Source organism: Halictus rubicundus, chromosome 14, assembly GCF_050948215.1.
Source record: "Halictus rubicundus isolate RS-2024b chromosome 14, iyHalRubi1_principal, whole genome shotgun sequence".
NCBI classification, from domain to species: Eukaryota; Metazoa; Arthropoda; class Insecta; order Hymenoptera; family Halictidae; genus Halictus; species Halictus rubicundus.
Window position 1 is genome coordinate 10,420,875 of NC_135162.1, and position 23,545 is coordinate 10,444,419.

General features: G+C 47.6%; 4 protein-coding genes and 1 pseudogene across 4 annotated transcripts in view; all 5 read right to left on the reverse strand.

The window, feature by feature from the left end:
* Nucleotides 1–23,545, reverse strand: part of Alpha-man-ia (alpha-Mannosidase class I a) — a 634,153-nt gene that overhangs the window by 402,560 nt on the left and 208,048 nt on the right. The gene's annotated exons all lie outside the window — the stretch shown is intronic.
* LOC143361010 (facilitated trehalose transporter Tret1-like) lies at nucleotides 12,563–13,792 on the reverse strand (annotated as a pseudogene).
* On the reverse strand, nucleotides 14,417–16,339 carry LOC143361042 (facilitated trehalose transporter Tret1-like). The gene has a single exon (XM_076800289.1). It carries the CDS (start codon nucleotides 16,249–16,251, stop codon nucleotides 14,836–14,838), a length of 1,416 nt encoding a protein of 471 aa, XP_076656404.1. The 5' UTR covers nucleotides 16,252–16,339; the 3' UTR covers nucleotides 14,417–14,835.
* On the reverse strand, nucleotides 17,089–19,133 carry LOC143361043 (facilitated trehalose transporter Tret1-like). The gene has a single exon (XM_076800290.1). It carries the CDS (start codon nucleotides 18,905–18,907, stop codon nucleotides 17,492–17,494), a length of 1,416 nt encoding a protein of 471 aa, XP_076656405.1. The 5' UTR covers nucleotides 18,908–19,133; the 3' UTR covers nucleotides 17,089–17,491.
* On the reverse strand, nucleotides 20,023–21,623 carry LOC143361041 (facilitated trehalose transporter Tret1-like). Its single transcript, XM_076800288.1, has one exon. It carries the CDS (start codon nucleotides 21,557–21,559, stop codon nucleotides 20,120–20,122), a length of 1,440 nt encoding a protein of 479 aa, XP_076656403.1. The 5' UTR covers nucleotides 21,560–21,623; the 3' UTR covers nucleotides 20,023–20,119.

Here is a 23,545-nt window from a genome sequence, read left to right on the forward strand (position 1 = left end):
GGGGAATAGGGTCGTAGAATAGGAAGCTAGAGTGGGGAGACAAGCCCTAATCCGCCCCTAATCCTAACACAGTAGGTAAACACTATTTTCTAGTGTCACTTCAATGCGCCAGTAAGAAAGTGTTCCGCGAATATCTCGGAAACTAGAAATTTCCGGCAAAAACGAAAATGACCTTCGTACCCGGCACGCGGAAACGAATAGAACGCCGCATACTAGGTACTAAAATTTTTGGGTTGCAATTGCGAAGTTCAGAGTCCGGTTGATATTTCAGCGACCCTCGCAGCCACTACTCTGCGACGGGGATTGCAAAGCCTGTGAGAAGACGATAAAGATTACGTACGCCTACATGGACTCGTACCCGGATCAGTTTCCGTAATTATCGCCATCAAGCCGTTCAGGCTTGATCGGGGCGTCGGCGGTCGTCGCAATCCGGCAAACAGGCTCGCGTCAAATCAGCTCTCGGCCGCGATTGATTTGCAGAATTGGGAGTCGAATGCGCGATTCTGGAGCAGCCGAGCGTGGCTCGAGGAGTCACGGGCGAAAGCTTCTCGCGGGTACCCTATGCATTCTGCACGCGTCAACGGGACAGCGGCGTTATAACCGGCTTAAAATCATCCGCGACTACAAAAGGGAGGAGCGACAATGACGTCGCGTCGATGCGACCGACTAGCCGAATACCGGACATCAGCCGGCCGACAATGCCTGGATTATCTTCGGCACGACAAAGCTGCCTCGTAAACTCAGTTTCGCGTGCAAACGGGTTTGCGAACGCGTGGCACCCGCGTGATCTTTCGTTTTCTCCCCTCCCCCTCCCCCTCCCCACCCCCCACAGACACTTTGCGCATCCCCTGTCGGTCGCAATTTGTTCCTCCTTCCTGATCCACGTGATTTATGCCGACTTCCTGCGGAATTCACCGGGCACCGATCGGGTCCGGAAAGAAGAGACTCGGGGCGGTAGTGGCGCTGGAGGGGAAAGCCTAATCCCCACCACGAACGCTCACGTGACCTTCATCTTCTAACGCGGTTCTCTCGAAACGATAACCACTACATCTCCAGTTCCGGTTGACCGATCGTTTTGAAATTTTTTGAGAATCTTCGGGACCCACCCTGTTCTCCCACACACCAAACTTGTTAAAATCCTCAAATTTTTTCTTATTTTTTTTACGTGCTGAAGGAAAACCCTGCTTTGCCCCGTTTCCCCATTCCGTCGCGTCTAAAAATTCTGAGAAAAATCTGACACATTTAACAAATCGAACCGCATATTCGAGAATTTTTTCCGATTTTTTAGTTGCAAACTCTGATGGTAAAAAATGAAAAACCAGAAAATATAAGGTATTATCGGCAACAGGAACCCCAATTTTTTCATATTTTTAACCAGGGTGCGTTTTCGGCGTTTTAAAAATCATTGACAGCATCGATCTAGCGCTCGGACGAGAAAAAAATCTCTGGTTTCGACTGTGAATCCGTGGTCATCGGGGTGTTAATTTTCCCGCCGACTATAGTTGGAGGGTTCGTCGAGGCAGGAGTCGTAGAGGGGGCCACGGTGGGAATTAACCTAAGCGACTTCCTCGTCGGACTCGCGTACCGTTGCGAACGCTGCTAGACTAACAATGAGGATCGGCTGGGCGAGAGTCTCCCGCCGTGATTCCGCGTATGAGCGCGCGCGTCCCGCGCAGGTACAAGTTTCCATGTGCGCGGAATGCGGACGGGAGAGATGCAGCTCATGCTCATCTTCTCCGAAGGCGCCGCGTGCTTCCGCAAGCCGAAGAATCGAGACGATCATCAGCGAAGCAAGTGGGCAAGATGCATCGGATGTTCGGTTTTAATTCAATGTTCGCGCGGCCCGCTCGGCCACGTTCGCGAAGACCATCCTGGAAACCCATTGCGATTCCCCATTGAGTCCCGAATTAACGACGGCTCCGTGCTCCGAAATAATTCTCTCGCATCGTCGATCTTGCTCTCGCAATAGCTCTCGGTATCGATTCGTTGCCGGAAGCTGCTCCTCCTAACCACTTCGTTCTTGTTTGTTTATTAATCCTTTATTTATATTGCATTTCCGATATATTTCACGTGCCAAGAAATAATTTCCAACGGGGTTACGCCGATATCTATACAAACCGTCTGACTGACAAATGAAAATACAAATAAAATCAGTTGAAGACACTCTGCCATCATTTTTTGAGAGAACGATTGCGTTTTGACCGATGGTTCCTGTTGCACTTTTTACCCTCGTGACGAGTGGAACACGATGCAATGAAAAAAAATTGTTTGACCTTTTGACCTTGAAACTCAAAGTCAAGGTTGACGGCTACGATTTTTATGGCAATTTCCAGCAAACCTAGGCTGTAGAATCGCGCTATGATTCTCGCGATATATATCTTTACACCTTGTGTAAAAATGAAGAAACTTTCCATACAGAGAATTTTTATTCCGAATAAAGGTCCGCCGTTTAATAATTAGATTGTTCTTTTTTCCGTTGCTTCGTATTTGGGATTGAGGTTGACTGTTACCGTCGGGAGTTGTTCGGTGAATGACACGAGTTTCAGCCGGTTCGGTGAAGATCAATGAGACGTCAAACAGGAATATTCGGAAGGCAATCCCTGTCGACAGTTCAGGAAAAAGATTCGACCATTCGGATCCGAGTAGGGCATTCTCCGAACAGATATTCCCTGGTGCAACTGGAGGGCCGATTACCCAGAGATTACTGCAATTGCCAAGGCACCGGCTCCCCCCCCCCCCCTCTCTCCCTCTCTCTCTCTGTCTCTCCTATACTTCCAGGGCTATTGATATTCAACTAGGAGCACGCCAGGGTAATTTCCCGTGGTCTGATTGTGAGTATCATCCCCCCACCCCTACCCATGAAGACCAGTATCCTCTGAAGACCCGCCTCCTCCCAGCCCTCGAGAACGTATTTAGGTCCGCTCGCCCAGACGCCAAACTTACGATTCAGCAGTCGATTACTTTGAAGCGACGAGATGCCAAACGATGCCCCCGTCTTGGTCAAAGTTCGCGGGGGAGATTACGAATCTCTAATCTCGTGAGCCTGCTACGTCATCGAACATCACAACTGTCGATTTGCTACTCACTTCACGCCAGTACCACCCGGCGAGTCCAAATGAGACTTTCCGATTTAACTGACTTTCTTAATTGGACAAAACATTCAATACAACTGAACTAGTTTTGACACTAAAGAGCTCGATACAGTGAACTCTCGATATATGTCAACAACACGGGTCACGCCGTGTTTTATGTTTACACTCCTCGGCGTCCGAGGCCTCTCGAGGTCAGTGGCGGCTCAGGGGTATACGGTAGAGGGGATAATCTCGCGACGTTTAAGATCCAGGCTTTGGCGACATATATAAAGAAATCACTGTATTGTGGAGGGGGCAGGATCGATTTCATTAAAATTCCGAAAGGCTGGGGAAGCGGCGAGACTCCTATCCGGAAAATGAGCTAAACTTGTTCCCAAGATGGCGTCGTTGTTGACGTTTTGCTTAAAAACAGGGCCGGTGCGCGCAGATACCGGGGCTACGTGTAAAGACGCGGTTTTATCAGCGATAAAAATGTATTAGCGAATCTTATATTCAAGACCAGGCCCTCGTCGAGAGAGATAAAGCCGCGCACGATGCCTCGTGGTACGTGCCTGATCTGCATGCCAAGAAGAATAACGCCTTCCTCCAGTTCTCTGCCCGCGCGTTACACCGGGAACGCTTCTGTGTTCGGATCGAACCGATCGCTGATAATTCGCGATCTCCGAACGGAAGGATTCCGCTTCATTATACCAACGTACTTCCGACCGACGTGGAAACGAACACGAAATTCGTTACGGTCGACTGACGGGGCTAGGACGCGAGAGACTTGTAAACTTCACCGGATGATCGAACTTCACGCGAAGTTGCGTGAAGCGGAATCGCAAATTAACGCGTCCGAGCCTGGCATTTCTGCGGGCAACGACCATTTCGAAACGCCCGTCCACCGGTCGCTTTAATTAACGGTGATCCACCCTAACCGTGGAAATTTTGCATCAGTCTATAAAAATAACCAGCATTTGTCCAGCCTATTTATTCCGATTTTTTACGGTTTCAATCACAGCCTGTGTCCGAAACAAATGTGTTAGGTTCTGCGAGCGGTGGCGCCGCCATTTTGGGTCGAAAAAATACCAAAAAATTTTTCTAGGTACCTCGAGATATGTTGTAAACAGTGGACCAATTCGATTTTCTATTAAACTACTTTTTCATACCTAAAGAAATTGTTTGATTTGAGCACCTCCAGAAAAAGACATATTAGGTTGCCTAACCGGTAGCGCCGCCACTTTGGATCTAAAAAATTCTGAAAAATTTGTCTAGGTACCCTCAGATATGTTATAAACGGTGGACTAATTCGATTTTCTATTAAATTAGTTTTTCATACCTAAAGAAATTGTTTGATTTGAGGACCTCCAAAAAGAACATATTAGGTTGCCTAACCGGTAGCGCCGCCATTTTGAATCGAAAAAATGTCAAAAAATTTGTCTAGGTACCCTGAGATATGTTGTAAACGGTGGACTAATTCGATTTTCTATTAAACTACTTTTTCATACCTAAAGAAATTGTTTGATTTGAGCACCTCCAAAAAGAACATATTAGGTTGCCTAACCGGTAGCGCCGCCATTTTGAATCGAAAAAATTCCAGAAAATTTGTCTAGGTACCCTGAGATATGTTGTAAACAGTGGTCCAATTCGATTTTGTATTAAATTACTTTTCCAAACTGGAAAAAATTGTTTGCTTTATTTTTAGGCCCAGCGGTCATACCTCCCAAAGAAAGTGCAACAAAATTGATTTTTCGTGGGTTCAACACGGGAATACTGATCGAGATCGTCCGAGCGGTTAACGCAGAAACTTCCCACTGATCCATAACCTTTCCCGGTAAGTCGAGGGGCTTGGGAGACAGGCTCGCAAAGCCTGGACACGCGGTCCCAGGTAAGATCACGGTCGGAAAGAATCCCTGGGACAGAAGCAATGACACACGGCCGCTCGTAAAACACCGCGAGAAACCATTTTAAAGCAGCGGACGTGGGTACGCGCGTACCTCGGTTTATGCCACGGGTTTTCAGGGTTGGATACGTCTTAGGGTGGCTGCGGCGAGCGAGCGACTATACCCCAGCGAAAATCCTCGCCGATCAACCGGCTCCCTGTTTACGCGTCCGGGTTCCGCGCGCCGGAAAAATATATCGCCGATAAATTTCTGCGACTTCCGGCCCGGGCTCGGGACGCGCTACCTTTTGATTTATGGGACCTGTCGACCGGCGCTTTTTTCCCACCCCGACGGAGATATTCGAACTGGGCGTGACACTCTCTCTGCCCGAGCGACATTTGACAGCCTTCCTCTCGAATTTTCGCGAATACCTGTCGATCGGGGCTCGTGAGAACGGTGATTTGAAGATGGGCTCGGAAGATTTATTCTGTTTAGCACTCTGATCGTCCCTCCTCCTCGGCGCCATAGTCGTCCTTGCGCTGGAATCCCGAACAAAATCGATCCGGGTCAAACACCTCCAAAATTCGCGACCTACTCGATATATGTCGCCGAGACCTCGATGATAAATATCGCGGAGCAACCCCCACTATGCCCCGTGAGGGGCCCCGAAGCTCGAGAGATACACCACACTGGGCAAGGCCCGTGTTGCTGACATATATCGAGAATTGTATCATGTGACATGTATCGAGATTTCATCGTATCTTCCAAAATGTCGGGAATGTCGAAATCTCTTTCTGGCAGCCGACTGATCCCGATTGCGTTCGGTGTCGATCGCGCGTGAAAATTGTTCGAACCCAGATCAAAGGAGCGGTTTAAGTGGTTTACATTGAAGTTCGACTAATTTTGCGGGCACACGGCGATGCTGCTCTCCTGGCGGGCTGTACACTTTGATTGAAATTAAATGCATATTTGAAGTCCGGCCGGAGAAGTAGCGGACCGGTTGAACAAGCTGAAAGGAGGCCACTTTTCCAACTCTCCCCTCTGCTCTCTCGCGATTGGAGGAAATGAAGCGCCCGGAGACTGAAAGCGTTTTCCTGTCGCGTGTGCTCGACCACGAAATCCGCGAACCGAGCCCAGCCTCGGCGTATTTATTTTTATCTCGCCGCGCGCCGTCCGTTCCCAAATATTCTTGACTGCCCGCCGCTAGACCGCGGACGTTCACGCGAGCCGACAATTACGCGCGTCCATTTATACAATAGAAAATTAGGCGGCCCTTCGGCACGACGCTATCTACGACCTATACAGGGCGTTTCAAATGTCGCGACCACTATAGCGTGATTCTACAGCTCTGAATAGATAGAGATCCGTTAAAAAATAGTGGTCCGCAACGATGACCTTGACCCTTTTCTCAAGGTCAAACATTTTTTTCTATTGCATCTTATAGTACTCGTCGAGAAGGACAAAAGTCTCGGAGGAACTATAGGTCTGAGGTCAACCGTTCTCTTGGAAAGCGACTCTAAAGTTTTGTAATCTATTTTAGTCTACATGTCTACAGGGTGTCCGAAATATTTATGTATTAAAATAGATAAAGATATTTTTCTGTGAACTGTCTGCCGGCACGAATCCCATCAGAATCGCCTAGTGCAATTTGCCTCCCTTTTGACCGGCAACAGATTCGCCTGCAGCGTTGTTTCTTTGACGCAAAAAGGTTGATCATCTGTTAGGGCGGTCCGGCTGCGTATCGCCGTCGAGGGCGAGCGTCGTCTTCAATTTCCGCGAGAGTCCACTGCGGTATAATTTCGCGGATCGATCCACCGAAGAGCCCGGGCCTGGGCCGCGTTATGCTCTTCGGCTCGCGTGATTCCGGACGGTAAAGCTCGCCGTTCCCCCGAAGCTCCCTTCTTCTCGCGAATTCGATACGTTGTTTCGCTAAACGCGTGACGCGAGGCGGCGCAGACCTCGGCATTGTTCTTTCCAATTTCAGACGAACCGTCCGAAGGTTTCGTTCAAACACAACGCGCGCCGGAATATTTATGGCTCGGCGTGCGTCGCCGGAACTAACGACCGCGCAAAAAAAAAATATTTCGACGTATTCAAGCTTATAAAAACTAACGACCATGCTCAAGCGCGCGATATATCTCCCTCGGGCCACAGAGCTCTTCACCATTTTCAAAAGCAAATATTTTTAGGCTCCCCTCACTCGCCGCAGAAGGTCCGCCGCGGCAATGTTTACTCATCTTTGAAAATGGCGAACGTACAGCGAATTCTCGATATATGTCGCGGGTCTTGCCGGCGACATAGATCGTCCAGGAGACATACCCGAGCTCTCGAGCTTCGGCGGTATACTCCGTGGTAGTGGGGATCACTCCGCGACATTAATCGTTCAGGTCTTGGCGACATATATAGGGAAGTCACTGTATTATGCAGGGTGTTCACGCTATTCGTTTTTCTTGCAAATAAAGAATATTAGGATGAAATGAAAGAGAAAAAGGTAATACTGTTAAGTAATTTTTTTTTTGTGTTGGCACTATTTTGTTTGCTAGTGAAGGTGACCTTCAAACTTTAAAGGGAATGCTATATATCTTTTCATATCGTGTGAAAGTGTGCGTCAGGAGAAATTCAATCGTTTACAACACGATGGCCTCCAAGGTCATCCAAGGTCAGAAATTGAGGAAACATTTTGAATATTTCGTACGTAATGTTTATCTTTCCTTTGTACGACGTTATGCCCCCACGCTTCCGCCGCGCGTGACGCGTCACGGTGTCACGTGACTAATCCGGTACTGGCAGTGAGGGAGGGGGTAACATTTTCCCCTCGATTCGAGCCAATTCCCCTGTTCCGGCGAGTCTGGCGTTATCGGGCTTCCAGTTCCTTCAAACGCATTGTTTTAGTAGGACTGTCGTCCGATACAAAGAGCCTCGTTCTCGATAGAATCGCGGGGGTGGAAGAGGAGAGCGTGCCGAAGAAGCAGAAAAGGGTTTCTGGGTTTCTGTTCAGCGACAAGATCAATTCTACTTCCGTCGCTAACGAAAATGTCGTTTCTCGCATCAGCTCTGTTTAAGCTTCCGGAAAGTGTGATAAAATCAGTCAGATACCACGGCCGACCTGTTTTCCCCGGTCTCTCTCTCTCTCTCTCTCTTTTCTTCCCCTCTTTTCTTCGATCTTCTCGAGCACAGCACTCCCCCGAGGCGCCCGAAGCCGCAATAGTTCGCAATTTTTCCGTGGAAGTAACGTTCCGACGGGTTTTCTAAATTTAAATGACATCCTCCGCGGCGCTATTCACCGTTTAAGTGTCACTCTCCTTCGGCGACCAATTTATACCCGGGCTTGCACCGGGCCCGACGCGCGCGCCTCGGATTTAATTGCATATTCGTCCGATTAGTTATTAAAATTGATCAACTAATTTCTGGGCACCGCTAATTCTCAGAAACGGATTCATCTTTATCGGCGGCATTGATCGTACAATTTTCTCGACGTTTCTATCAACATCTTCGCGAGGTCGTGTAATGTTTGCAAAATTGAGGGGCGGGTTGTGAGCGAATGATGCGCGCCTTTCTGCAACAATAGTAAACAACGGCTCACAATTTCTAAACGGTCTTAATTTCAGCTGGTATTTGTTTGGCGTGCAGCGTACGCCGATGTGCATTGCTATATTTTCGCAGCTCCATAAATATTGGATAAACTGCAAACTCGTGCGCGCTTTAGTTATCTTGGTGTTCTTTTATTCATTTGCTAGAGGGTATTTTATTCGGTTGCATGTTTGCAGCGGGTTAAACGAGTTGAAAAACTGAAAACAAAATATATACAAACACCTTTCCACCGTTTTAACTGTAGCCAATTCTTTAATTTATTTCATTTTTTTTTTTTATTTGAAATTTAATGTAAATTAAATTTATTTCAAAATTTATTTCTATTAAAATGATTTAAAGTTATCAGAGAGAAATCTGTTTTTGACTCCCGTTCCACGCAGTCGGTGCACACAACTTTTATTCAGCGCTCGGGGCTAATGACAAAAATAATGCGTCATTCTCATCTTCTTACCGTCATCGAGAAACAGACTTTCATTGGGAGGTCCTATCTGTCGCAATTGTTCTCTCTCGTAAAGATCCACTAATACATCCACTAATGATCTAAAGATCGACTAATAACGAAAATAAACAATTCGGCGAGACGGTCGGTGTCGATTCGTCGCCGAGAGCCAATCTAAAAATGTGACGCCTGGCGTCAATTATACAAAACCATGGGGGGAATTAAATTAAGAAACGTCTCCCACCCTCTCTCTCTCTCTCTCTCTCTCCGGCTCGTGTTGAGTTAATTCAATCCAACGGGGAACGGTCTTATCTCGATGCAGGATAACGCTCGGCGTGTTTCGAAGGTAAGCTGTTCGGGGGCTTTATCCTTCTCGGGCCGGGTTCGGGTGTGAACTGTTACCATTCTAATACATTTTTTTCCCTCCCCGTTCCGCGATCCTCGAGGCGGCCGCCGCTGGCGAATCCTGATAAAATTTCTCTTCCCACCGTCGCTCTCCGGTTTTCTCTCTTATCTCCTTTTTTTCTCTTTTTTCTCCCCCTCCCCCTCCCCCCCCCCCCCTCTCTCTGCTTCGTCGCGATCGTCCGCAACGACGAGAATCGTTTCTTCAATTTCGTCAGAGACTTTGGACTCGCCCGAGATTTAATCAACGTCCTCCGGCTCGTATAAATTTCCTAATGGACAGGCAGCCCGGGGAACGCCAACTCCCTCGACGACTTTTCCAGCTGGAAAACCCGCCGTTTCCCGACGAACGATACCCGACCCGACGGGTCCCGCGCTTTATGAAACACCTCGTGCCTCCGCGAGATTTCTTTGCCGCCGATCCGAACACGATTACCGCATTTGCGAACGTCTGCGACGCTCCGAACGCCCCCGAAGCGGATCCGATCGCGTTGTTAACACTTACGGAATAGTAGAAGCGAGTTTACATTCGGGGCGGGGGGACCGCGGGCCTCCGGGCGGGTTCACTAATTGTCGACAAGACCGCGGTAACAAATGACATTTGTGTGTCGAAAAAGCGGGGCACAGTGAAGTTCTCGATATATGTCGCACAACACGGGTCCTGCCAGCGTCATGTATCGTCCAGGAGGCATGCCCAAGTGTTATGTTTACACTCAGAGGTCACTCACGGGGTATACTCAGTGGGGATAATTCAGCGACGTTTATCACCCAGGCCTTGGCGACATATATAGAGAGATTACTTTAAATAATTTTTCCTTCGAGATTCTCTGTTTCCCAACCGTACCTTTCTTGATAAATAATGGCAGCGCGGTCGGAAGTTCGGTCAGGGAGAAATAATGGAGGGGGAAAGTTTAGGGGAGGAGTGATTTGCACATCCCCTCCAGGGGCGATACTATGGGGCGTTAGACCTAGGGGTAATGCATTTGCACCCTCTCCACTTTAAATGCACAAAATCCGCAATCTTATCGAACATGGCTCGAACATGGATTAATAATTTCAATTGAAGAAAGTAATAAGGAGGATGGCGCGAGCTTGTAGGAATAATTGCGTTGTAAAAACAGAATGAAGTTGGGACGGGTGTGGTCATTAAGCCCGAACAGGCACGATTACACGGAAACGAAGGGTACGTCGAACAAGATGTCACCCTTTGTTTGCGTGCCAGGGATGATGACATCAAGCGACGACGAGGAAATCCGGAGGAATGTTTATGAAGTGTATAAAACCGGGCGGATGCGGCCTGGCTATGCATAAAGCGACGCGGAGGAAGCGGAGTTATGAGGTTACATTTTCATTTCGCCAACAAATTTACCCCTAAATCGCGGCTGCCAGTTCCCCGCAGGAACAAATTAATCCTTCAACGTGCCGCCACCCTTTCCCCTCCACCCCCTCCACCGCCTCCACCCCCCCACCCGTTTATTATCATCAACGAGAAGCAAAATGTGACGCGCGAACCATGGAAAATTGCATTTATCCGAAGCAGGAATATATTTGGTGAAAACTCTATTCCCGCGATTTTTGACATTTACAGGGAATATCGGGATACCGTCACTCTCGTTAATAGTCTGCGGATCTATACAAATGGAAAATAAATGTTTTACAGGTTGACCGTGCGAAACAGAAGTTAAATATAAATCTATTCCTTCTGGAAATAATAGAAGAACAACATTGTTAAATTCGTGAATTCACTTTTATACAGGGTGTCCCAGAAGAATGTATACGCTGTTCAACGAGTCATAACATTTCTGATTCTTCTTTCTTTCCAGAGTGTAATTAATTGGAGATAATGAGTGAACCGAGATTCAAACTGTGTATACATTGTTCGGGGACACCCTGTATTTTTGTCATAGAAGTATCCATAGTTTATTCATTAGTATATTTTTTTCTCTTTCGATAAAGAAATTTATCTCCAACTTGTCATTTGAGTAATAATTACGTACAGTACTAAACAATTATTTTGTGACTAAAATGGTAAGTCAGATAATAGTATTACTAATATATATGTATCATTATAGGTAGGTCGCATATATCGTTATCTCACTGAACAGAATACAAAACGTTTGTATTCTCATAAATTTACGTAGTTTTTCGACCTATCTTAATTTATGCAAACAAAAAGTAAGGATAGTAAAAAGTTAAGTAACTGTACATTCTTTTTACTTCTCCAAATGCTGAAAATATAAATTTTGAAGTCCGAACTGAAAATTGTATTTGAGAAAAATAATTATAGTTTTTGTCGACCATTGTAAAAAATCTGCAACATACATATTTATTTTTTGATAGTTCAAATCATTACGTTTACTCTGCATTCTGTAATCTAGCAAAGAAAGAATCACCAATTGTTTAAATGTCCATGTATTGATTAGACACGCAGGTGTGGTCGTTGTTTAACAAGTACCTGCAGGAACCGAACTGTTGATAACAGCTGATCTCAAATTTCCGAATGGCGAATTGAAATTGCTTTAATTAGTAATTAGTGGGATTTAGAATTCGATAAGGGATCCTATTTTTTATCAAATTTCAAGCTGCTTTCCCTTCGGTGGCAATGCTGAAAGAGCATTAATTACCCGGATAATTGGTATTGAAAGTCGAAGCCACTGGTCGAAACTCTAATGATCATTTATTCGTTCTATATACAGGATATTTAGCAAATTACTACGTTACGACCAGTCAGCGAAAGAAAAGAATAACATTTCTCCATCCGAGAACTCGTTTTCAAGAATATTAAATATAATATTAAATTATATTTGATAAATTATTTAACATTTAATATTAAATAATTTATTAGATATGAATCAATTAACTCGTCTGTCCATGACTTCTTGTAAACATTAATGCGAACATGACAAATTTTCCAATTCGATTCTTCTTGAAAACAATTCTGAAAAAATTCTACACTTACACGACTAGTTTTCCCCATCAGCAACACCATTTATTATACAACTGAATAAAGACTTGGTTCATCACTGAAACTAAGTAATTATTTAGCTCTTTGACATTTTTCTGTTTAGAATGAGCCCAAACACGATGCAGTTTCGACCACGTGTACCCATTTAATCCACGATTCAATTGGACCTCGATTATCCGAACCGATAGTGTCCGAATACGGACACTATCCGAATAAGTGTTCAAGTTTAACACAATTTGCAGCTGTTCAAATGTATAGAGTTCTAGGAGACTCTGTGTCACGAAGGTTGTTACTGTCCACCTTCATGTCGAAGGATTCCTCTATGTCCTGCAGGGTCCTGTCCTTCGTCTCGGGCAGCGTAAAATACAAGAACATAGTCCCGAGAAGCGTGATAACACCGTAAACCGCGAAGGAACCGTACAGCTGCAACGTTTCCATCATGGCCGGCAGAAACTTGACGACTATGAAGAAGGACAGTTAATAACTGCCGAGGCTAAGTCCAGACCCAAGGCCCCTACACTTGCTAGAAAACAGTTCACCACATAGTACCCAAGGCAGAGGCACCAGGCCGATCGATATGGACACCATGGCGACCAACACCAAGACTATGGGACACCAAGGCTTCCCAAGGTTAGAGTACAAATCGAAGCCCAACAGAAACAAGGTCGCAGCTGTTACGTATCCGGACACAAAAGTCATAGTCCTTCTTTTGCATAATTTAATGAAGAAGCACGAGAAGATGAAGATGAGACACCTCATCACGTCGGTAACCACGGTCCCAAGGTCAGCGTACGCAGGACCGATCACATCTACCAGCATGTCAACCGAATAGAAGACTAGAACGGCGTTGCCACAGAATATCGAGATGGAGAAGTAGACGCACAGGATGGCGAGAAGATACAGAAAGCGCCTAGGGGTCAGTGTCCCCTTCAGCTCCGAAAGGGTGGACTGAGGGCCCATCTTCATTTCAGCGGTCACCAAGTTTTCCAGAGCCACATACTCGACCAAGGATTTGTGTCCTCGCAGGTACACCCACGATTCGATCGCCCGGTCTGTATCCCTTTTGGTTAGCAGCCAAATAGAACTCTCTTGAGAAGCGGAGCAGGTCATCAAGCCGAGGACACTTACAGCCACGCAGACGTAGGCTGTTGTCCTCCAGTGTAACAGGAGTCCGAGCACGTGGACCAGTAGAATGCCCAATGACACCGCCGTGGAGTTCGTGCCTAGGAGGATCCCTCTCAGACGGGGTTCCGTTACCACGCTGATGAAGACTGGCAGAAGAGGACAGACCAGTCCACCAGCAAAACCGCACATCACTCTTCCGATGATGAGAGTAGTGATCCCACCTGCAAAGCTGATCACCAGCCAGCTGAGGACCATCATAAGGTGGATCGACATCACGAACCACCTCCTGCCAATCATATCGCACAGGAGTCCAGCGATCCAGGAGTCATCAACAACGTGCAAACAAATATACGCTGGTGGCCTTCGCTGAGCAGTAATTGTATCGTGACGAATAATCAACGATGCCTAGGGCTTGGAAAATGAAAATTTCTATTCTTGCAGCGGTTATGAGGAATTTGTGCAACTGTTCTGGTTAGACAGTGGGATTTATTGAAAAAATAAATGAGCCTTTTTTTGACGAGGTGGTATTCGAAGTTACGGATACCCCGCCCCTGGGGGGAAGGCGGGGATATGTGGGACTCCTCACCCCAGGGGTCGGCGACTTAGGTACGCCCACCGTAACCACCCTGGTAACCCGCCCTAGGCTAATGAAGGGAGGGGCCAAGACCTCGAAATAGAACTTAATATTAAAATTAGAATTAATACAAAACAAGGATTACGAGTAAAAATCTCGTGACTTTGACATCGTTTCGAAAGTGCTCGAGTCCTTTGGAACACCTCGGCGTTCAGTCACCAACAATCAAACAGGATGGTCGCATCTCTTAATTCTTGCCAGAGTGTTTGCGCTGAAGTTTATCATCCGTCGCCAGTCGAACGTTGCTTCTGGCTGCACCTGGAGGAATGATGGGTATCCAAATGACAAGGAACTAGTTTTCCCAAGAACAACACCATTTATTATACAACTCAATGAAGACTTGGTTCTGGACTGAACCTAAGTAATTATTTAGCTCTTTGACATTCTTCTCTTTAAAATGAGCCCAAACACGGTACAGTTTGGACCACATGTAATTGTTTAATCCACGATTCAGTAGAACCTCGATTATCCGAACCGATAGCGTTCGAATACTTTTCTCCTTCTCATGGAAATAGCTCAACGTATAAGCTATCGGATTAGGTCGAATAATTGAGGTTCTAGTATGTGTCTGAAATGTTCCTCTAATTAGTACAACGCACTCTTACCGAAATCACTTCCACATCACACCGTTCATTTCAGACTTAATTCTAGCTCAACCTAATCGTGGGCAAGTGTTCAAGTGTAACACAATTTGGAGCTGTTCAAATGTATAGAGTTCTAATGGATTATGTGTCACGAAGGTTGCTACTGTCCACTTTCCTGTCGAAGGATTCCTCTATGTCCTGCAGGGTCCTGTCCTTTGTCTCGGGCAGCGTATAATACAAGAATATAGTCCCGAGAAGCGTGATAACACCGAAAACCGCGAAGGATCCGTGCGCCTGCAACGTTTCCATCATGGCCGGCAGAAACTGGATGACTATGAAGAAGGAGATGAAAAAACAGCCGAGGCAAAGTCCAGACGCAAGGCCTCTACACTTGCTAGAAAACAGTTCACCGCATAACACCCAAGGCAGAGGCGCCAGGCCGATCGATGTGGACACTGTGGCGACCAAGACCAAGACTATGGGACACCAAGGCTGCCCAAGGTTAAAGTACAAATCTAAGCACAACAGAATCAAGGTCGCACCTGTTACGTATCCGGACACAAAAGCCAGAGTCCTCCTTTTCCACCTCTTAATGAAGTACATCGCCATGATGGTGATGAGACACCTTATCGCGTCGGTAACCACGGTTCCGAGGTCAGCGTACTCAGGACCGGTCGCATTCGCCAGCATGTCAACCGAATAGAACACTAGAGCCATGTTGCCGCTGAACATCGTGAGGCAGAAGTAGACGCACATGATGGCCAGAGGATATAGAAAGCGCCTAGAGGTCAGTCTTCCCTTCAGCTCCGAAAGGCTGAACAGAGGGCCCGTCTTCATTTCAGCAGTCAACAAGTTTTCCAGAGCTGCATACTCGTCCAAGGATTTGTGCCCTCGCAGGTACACCCACGATTCGAACGCCCGGTCTGTATCCCCTTTGGTCAGCAGCCAAGTAGGACTCTCTTGAGCGACGGCGCAGGTCATCCAGCCGAGGACACTTACAGCCACGCAGACGTAGGCTGTTGTCCTCCAGTGTAACAGGAGTCCGATCACGTGGATGAATAGAACGCCGCATGACATCGCCGTGGAGTCCAAGCTTAACAGGATTTCTCTCAGAGAGGGGTCCGTTATCTCGCTGATGAAGACTGGAAGAAGAGGACCGACCAGTCCACCAGCAAAACCGCACATCACTCTTCCGATGATGAGAGTAGTGATCCCACCTGCAAAGCTGATCACCAGCCAGCCGAGGATTATCATAAGATGGTACGACACTATGCACCACCTCCTGCCAACTATATCGCACATGAATCCAGAGATCCAGCAAGCTGGTAGCATTGGAACGATCAACGAAGAGGCGACCCAAGTCAAATCTTCTGAGCTCAGGTTGCGGAAGCCTTCGTCTTTCGTGGTGTTTGATTGCAGCTGTGGTAGCAGAACCGCGCTGTACCCTACCGGCAGGCCACACTCGAAGGTAGCTATCAGCACACATGCAGATGACAATAGCTGTCTGGAGCGGAGCACCAGGTCCGTCTCTTCGGCTTTGTCAAGAAACTTCAGCATCGTTCCTGCGTCAACTGAGGTTTTCGGTATCACACGCTACGAGTTACACAGAGGGACTGGCATGGGTATTCAAACTCTTGATAATGGTCGCAGGAAGTTATTTCAGATTAGCTATCCTAGAAATGTTAAATAGACTGCCACTCACTCAATCTATGTTGTCGAATTGCGCACAATGAGTTTGCAATTTAAATTGACTGTGCTGTCATCAACAACGTGCAAACACATACCCGCTGGTGGCCGTCGCTGAGCAGTAATTGTTTCGTGACGAATGATCAACGATGCCTAGGGCTTGGAAAATGGAAATTTCTGTCCTTGCAGCGGTTATGAGGAATTTGTGCAACTGTTCTGGTTAGACAGTGGGATTTATTGAAAAAATAAATGAGCCTTTTTTTGACGAGGTGGTATTCGAAGTAACGGATACCCCGCCACTGGGGGGAAGGCGGGGATATGTGGGACTCCTCACCCCAGGGGTCGGCGACTTAGGTACGCCCACCGTAACCACCCTGGTAACCCGCCCTAGGCTAATGAAGGGAGGGGCCAAGACCTCGAAATAGAACTGAATATTGAAATCAGAATTAATACAAAACAAGGATAAAGAGTAAAAATCTCGTGACTTTAACATCGTTTCGAAAGTGCTCGAGTCCTTTGGAACACCTCGTCGTTCAGTCACCAACAAACAAACAGGATAGTCGCATCTTTTCATTCTTGCCCGAGTGTTTTGCCCTGAAGTTTATGATCCGTCGCCAGTCGAACGTTGCTTCTGGCTGCACCTGGAGTACCGATGGGTATCCAAATGAGAAGAACTTAGTTTTCCCCAAGAACAATACCATTTTTATTATACAACTCAATGAAGACTTGGTTCAGGACGGAACCTAAGTAATTATTTAGCTCTTTGACATTCTTCTCTTTAAAATGAGCCCAAACACGGTACAGTTTGGACCACATGTAATTGTTTAATCCACGATTCAGTAGAACCTCGATTATCAGAACCGATAGTGTCCGAATACTTTTCTCCTTCTCATGGAAATAGCCCAACGTATAATCTATCGGATTAGGTCGAATAATTGAGGTTCTAGTATGTGTCTGAAATGTTCCTCTAATTAGTACAACGCACTCTTAACGAAATCACTTCCACATCACACCGTTCATTTCAGACTTAATTCCAGCTCAACCTAATCGTGGGCAAGTGTTCAAGTGTAACACAATTTGGAGCTGTTCAAATGTATAGAGTTCTAATGGATTATGTGTCACGAAGGTTGCTACTGTCCACTTTCCTGTAGAATGATTCCTCTATGTCCTGCAGGGTCCTGTCCTTTGTCTCGGGCAGCGTATAATACAAGAATGTAGTCCCGAGAAGCGTGATAACACCGAAAACCGCGAAGGATCCGTGCGCCTGCAACGTTTCCATCATGGCCGGCAGAAACTGGATGACTATGAAGAAGGAGAGGAAAAAACAGCCGAGGCAAAGTCCAGACGCAAGGCCTCTACACTTGCTAGAAAACAGTTCACCGCATAACACCCAAGGCAGAGGCGCCAGGCCGATCGATGTGGACACTGTGGCGACCAAGACCAAGACTATGGGACACCAAGGCTGCCCAAGGTTAAAGTACAAATCTAAGCACAACAGAATCAAGGTCGCACCTGTTACGTATCCGGACACAAAAGCCAGAGTCCTCCTTTTCCACCTCTTAATGAAGTACATCGCCATGATGGTGATGAGACACCTTATCGCGTCGGTAACCACGGTTCCGAGGTCAGCGTACTCAGGACCGGTCGCATTCGCCAGCATGTCAACCGAATAGAACACTAGAGCCATGTTGCCGCTGAACATCGTGAGGCAGAAGTAGACGCACATGATGGCCAGAGGATATAGAAAGCGCCTAGAGGTCAGTCTTCCCTTCAGCTCCGAAAGGCTGAACAGAGGGCCCGTCTTCATTTCAGCAGTCAACAAGTTTTCCAGAGCTGCATACTCGTCCAAGGATTTGTGCCCTCGCAGGTACACCCACGATTCGAACGCCCGGTCTGTATCCCCTTTGGTCAGCAGCCAAGTAGGACTCTCTTGAGTGGCGGCGCAGGTCATCCAGCCGAGGACACTTACAGCCACGCAGACGTAGGCTGTTGTCCTCCAGTGTAACAAGAGTCCGAGCACGTGGATCAATAGAACGCCGCATGCCATCGCCGTGGAGTCCAAGCTTAACAGGATTTCTCTCAGAGAGGGGTCCGTTATCTCGCTGATGAAGACTGGAAGAAGAGGACAGACCAGTCCACCAGCAAAACCGCACATCACTCTTCCGATGATGAGAGTAGTGATCCCACCTGCAAAGCTGATCACGAGCCAGCCGAGGATCATCATAAGATGGCACGATACTACGCACCATCTCCTGCCAATCTTATCGCACAAGAGTCCAACGACCCAGCTAGCTGGTAGCATTGGAACGATCACCGAAGAGGCGACCCAATTCAAATATTCTGAGCTCAGGTTGCGGAAGCCTTCATCTTTCGTGGTGTTTGATTGCAGCTGTGGTAGCAGAACCGCGCTGTACCCTATCGCCAGACCACACTCGAAGGTAGCTATCAGCAAACATGCAGATGCGAATAGCTGTCTGGAGCGGAGCACCAGGACCGTCTCTTCGGCATTGTCAAGAAACTTCAGCATCGTTCCTGCGTCAACTGAGGTTTTCGGTATCACACGCTACGAGTTACGCAGAGGGACTGGCATGGATATTCAAACTCTTGATAATGGTCGCAGAAAGTTATTTCAGATTAGCTATCCTAGAAATGATAAATAGACTGCCACTTACTCAATCTATATTGTCGAATTGCGAATAATGAGTTTGCAATTTAAATTGACTGTGCTGTTATCAACAACGTGCAATCAAATACCCGCTGGTGGCCTTCGCTGAGCAGTAATTGTGTCGTGAGAAATGATTAACGGCACCTAGGGCTTGCAAAATGAAAATTTCTGTTCATGTAGCGGTTGCGAGAAATTTGTGCAACTGTTCTGGATAGACAGTGGGATTTATGAGAAAAATAAATGAGCCTTTTTTTTACGAGGTGGTATTCCAAGTTACGGATAGCCCGCACCTGCGGGAAGGCGGGGATATGTGGTACTCCTCCCCCCAGGGGTCGGCGACTTAGGTACGCCCACCGTAACCACCCTGGTAACCCGTCCTAGGCTAATGAAGGGAGGGGTCAAGACCTCGAAATAGAACTGAATATTGAAATTAGAATTAATACAAAACAAAGATTACGAGTAAAAAGCTCGTGACTTTGACATCGTTTCGAAAGTGCTTGAGCCCTTTGGAACACCTCGTCGTTCAGTCACCAACAAACAAACAAGATGGTCGCATCTTTTCATTCTTGCCAGAGTGTTTGCGCTGAAGTTTATCATCCGTCGCCAGTCGAACGTTGCTTCTGGCTGCACCTGGAGTACCGATGGGTATCCAAATGAGAAGAACTTAGTTTTCCCCATGAACAACACCATTTATTATACAACTCAATGAAGGCTTGGTTCAGCACCGAAACTAAGTAATTATTTAACTCTTTGCCATTTTCCTGCTTAAAATGAGCCCAAACACGATGCAGTTTGGACCACATGTACTCGTTTAATCCACGATTCAGTAGAACCTCGATTATCAGAACCGATAGTGTCCGAATACTTTTCTCCTTCTCATGCAAAGAGCTCAACGTATAAGCTACCGGATTAGTTCGAATAATTGAGGTTCTAGTATGTGTCTGAAATGTTCCTGTAATTAGTACAACGCACTCCCACCTAAATCACATCCACACTACACCGTTCATTTCAGACTTAATTCTAGCTCAACCTAATCGTGGACAAGCGTTCAAGTGTAACACAATTTGCAGCAGTTCAAATGTATAGAGTTCTAGGAGACTCTGTGTCACGAAGGTTGTTACTGTCCACTTTCCTGTCGAAGGATTCCTCTATGTCCTGCAGGGTCCTGTCCTTCGTCTCGGGCAGCGTAAAATACAAGAATATAGTCCCGAGAAGCGTGATAACACCGTAAACCGCGAAGGAACCGTACAGCTGCAACGTTTCCATCATGGCCGGCAGAAACTTGACGCCTATGAAGAAGAAGAGGTAATAATAGCCGAGGCAAAGTCCAGACGCAAGGCCTCTACACTTGCTAGAAAACAGTTCACCGCATAACACCCAAGGCAGAGGCGCCAGGCCGATCGATGTGGACACTGTGGCGACCAAGACCAAGACTATGGGACACCAAGGTTTTCCAAGGTTAAAGTACAAATCTAAGCACAACAGAAACAAGGTCGCAGCTGTTACGTATCCGGACACAAAAGTCAGTGTCCTCCTTTTGCACAACTTAATGAAGTAGCTCGCGAAGATGCTGATGAGACACCTCGTCGCGTCGATAACAACGGTTCCCAGGTCAGCGTACTCAGGACCAATCACATCTACCAGCATGTCAACCGAATAGAAGACTAGAACGGCGTTGCCGTTGAATATCGAGAGGGAAAAGCAGACGCACAGGATGGCGATAGGATAGAGAAAGCGCCTAGAGGTCAGTGTCCACTTCAGCTCCGAAAGGGTGGACTGATCGCCCATCTTCCTTTCATCGGTCACCAAGTTTTCCAGGGCCACATACTCGCCCAAGGATTTGTGTCCTCGCAAGTACACCCACGATTCGATCGCCCGGTCTGTATCCCCTTTGGTTAGCAGCCAAGTAGGACTCTCTTGAGAAGCGGAGCAGGTCATCAAGCCGAGGACACTTACAGCCACGCAGACGTAGGCTGTTGTCTTCCAGTGTAACAGGAGTCCGAGCACGTGGACCAGTAGAATGCCGAATGCCATCATCGCGATGGACGAGCTTAACAGGATTCCTCTCAGAGCGGGGTCCGTTATCTCGCTGGTGAAGACTGGCAGAATAGTACCGATCAGTCCACCAGCAAAACCGCACATCACTCTTCCGATGATGAGAGTAGTGATCCCACCTGCAAAGCTGATCACGAGCCAGCCGAGGATCATCATAAGATGGCACGATACTATGCACCACCTCCTGCCAATCATATCGCACAGGAGTCCAGCGACCCAGCTACCTGGTAACATTGGAACGATCACCGAAGAGGCGACCCAAGTCAAATCTTCTGAGCTCAGGTTGCGGAAGCCTTCGTCTTTCGTGGTGTTTGATTGCAGCTGTGGTAGCAGAACCGCGCTGTACCCTACCGACAGACCACTCTCGAAGGTAGCTATCAGCAAACATGCAGATGCCAATAACTGTCTGGAGCGGAGCACCAGGTCCGACTCTTCGGCTTTGTCAAGAAACTTCCGCATCGTTTCTGCGTCAACTGAGGTTTTCGGTATCACACGCTACGAGTTACGCAGAGGGACTGGCATGGATATTCGAACTCTTCATAAAAGTCGGCGTTAGTTATTTCAGTTTAGCTATTCGGGAAATGTTAAGTAGACCGCCCCTTACTGTTGCTATGTTGCCGAATGACGCACAATGAGTTTGCAATTTAAATTAACTGTGCAATTATCAACAATGTGGAAACAAATATTCGGTGTTGGCCTTTGCTGCGCAGTAATTGTGTCGTGACGAATGATTAACGGTGCCTAGGGCTTGGAAAATGGAAATTTCTGTCCTTGCAGCGGTTGCGAGGAATTTGTGCAATTGTTCTGATTAGACAGTGGGTTTTATGAGAAATATAAATGAGCCTATTTTTTGACGAGGTGGTGTTCCAAGTTACGGATACCCCGCCCCCTGGGGGGAAGGCGGGGATATGTAGGACTCCTCCCCCCGGGGTCGGGGACCTACGTATTCCCACTGTATCCACCCCGGTGCCCCATTCTAGGCTAATGAAGGGAGGGGCCAAGACCTCGAAATCGAACTGATTATTAAAATTAGCATTAATACAAAACAAAGATCAAGAGTAAAAAGCTCGTGACTTACACTTCGTTTCCAAAGTGCTTGAGTACTTTGGAACAACTCGTCGTTCAGTCACCAACAAACAAACAGGATAGTCGCATCTTTTCATTCTTGCCCGAGTGTTTTGCGCTGAAGTTTATGATCCGTCGCCAGTCGAACATTGCTTCTGGCTGCACCTGGAGGACCGGCAGGTCTCCAAATGAGAAGAAACTAGTTTCCCGACGTGCTTTATCCGGTCTGCTCTTTTCAAGTACGTCGAAACACACCCAGGAGAGTCGGTACTCCTCGGCGATTCTCCTCGTGTGTCCTCATAAAGGCGCGCGCTGTTAAAAAGACCTCTTTGTTGCTCGGGGAGGCTCACATGGTAACGAGACTTTGGAGGGCCTTCCGCATTAAAAGACGCGTTACTTCGTCGTCGGATTCGGGAAACAGAAGGTTCCAGAAGAACGACCACGCACTGGCGTACACAATGGCGCACGGTTAAAATTACATCGGTTCGGGAGCCGCCCGTTAAATTGACCCCCCAAACTTAAATTAGACGTCATTAGGCTTCCTGGCAGCGGTGCTCAAAAATCCAGAAAATGGGTTCTCGAAAAATTCGAGATTCTCAAGTATCCCTCCCTGGGGGGAGACTCGAGAATATGTGGGACTCCTCCCCGAAGGGGTGTACCCACTAAATCCCACCACGGTGACCTCCCTGAACCCTAGCTCGCGACACTCCGCTGCCCCTGGCGAATCCCTTTCTCGCTTGGGGGTAGGGGACCCATAGGGCCCCGCCCCGGCCGAGGGAGGGAGTCACCGCTCGTGGTAGGAGGTGACCGGGGGCGTGTCTGGACGGCACGCCCCGGCCCCTTCACCCCACTCCCCGCAGACGCCCCGGAAACGGGCGGCCAGTCGGCCAAATTGAGGGGCGGAGCAATTAAGCTCCTCCTCCCGCCCGCACGGCTGGCCCACCAATGGGGAGAGGGGACAGTACATGGCTCCTCCCATGAAGCGACCAGCTGCCTAACCCGACACTTTCCAGGTCGGGCACACCTCTGGTTCCTGAGAAGTAGGTCGCAGGATTTTGAAGATATTTTAAATGAACGAACCCCGAATGTTCGGGGGAACTGTCGATCCGGGGGAAAATCTCGTTACACGCCTAATACCCAGGCGGTAATTCGCGCGTTGCTCTGCTCGCGAGCATAATACGAGGTTAGGTTGGTTTACTAGCTCTCCCTGGGGAACGAGGTTCGTAACGCGAACTTTTCCCGGTGCTTTTCGCCCCGTTTCCCGACAAAGGGTGCGTAAAAGTGGCTGCACGAGTGCACGGGGCCAGGCGAAATCTCACGGCAGCGCGAGGAAGATTGATACGGCTGGAACGAAGGGAAAAACAACTCGCGTGGGATGCG

Coding starts and splice junctions, on each gene's coding strand:
- LOC143361041 (XM_076800288.1), bottom strand. CDS start 21,559: ATGCGGAAGTTTCTTGACAAAGCCGAAGAGTCGGACCTGGTGCTCCGC.
- LOC143361042 (XM_076800289.1), bottom strand. CDS start 16,251: ATGCTGAAGTTTCTTGACAAAGCCGAAGAGACGGACCTGGTGCTCCGC.
- LOC143361043 (XM_076800290.1), bottom strand. CDS start 18,907: ATGCTGAAGTTTCTTGACAATGCCGAAGAGACGGTCCTGGTGCTCCGC.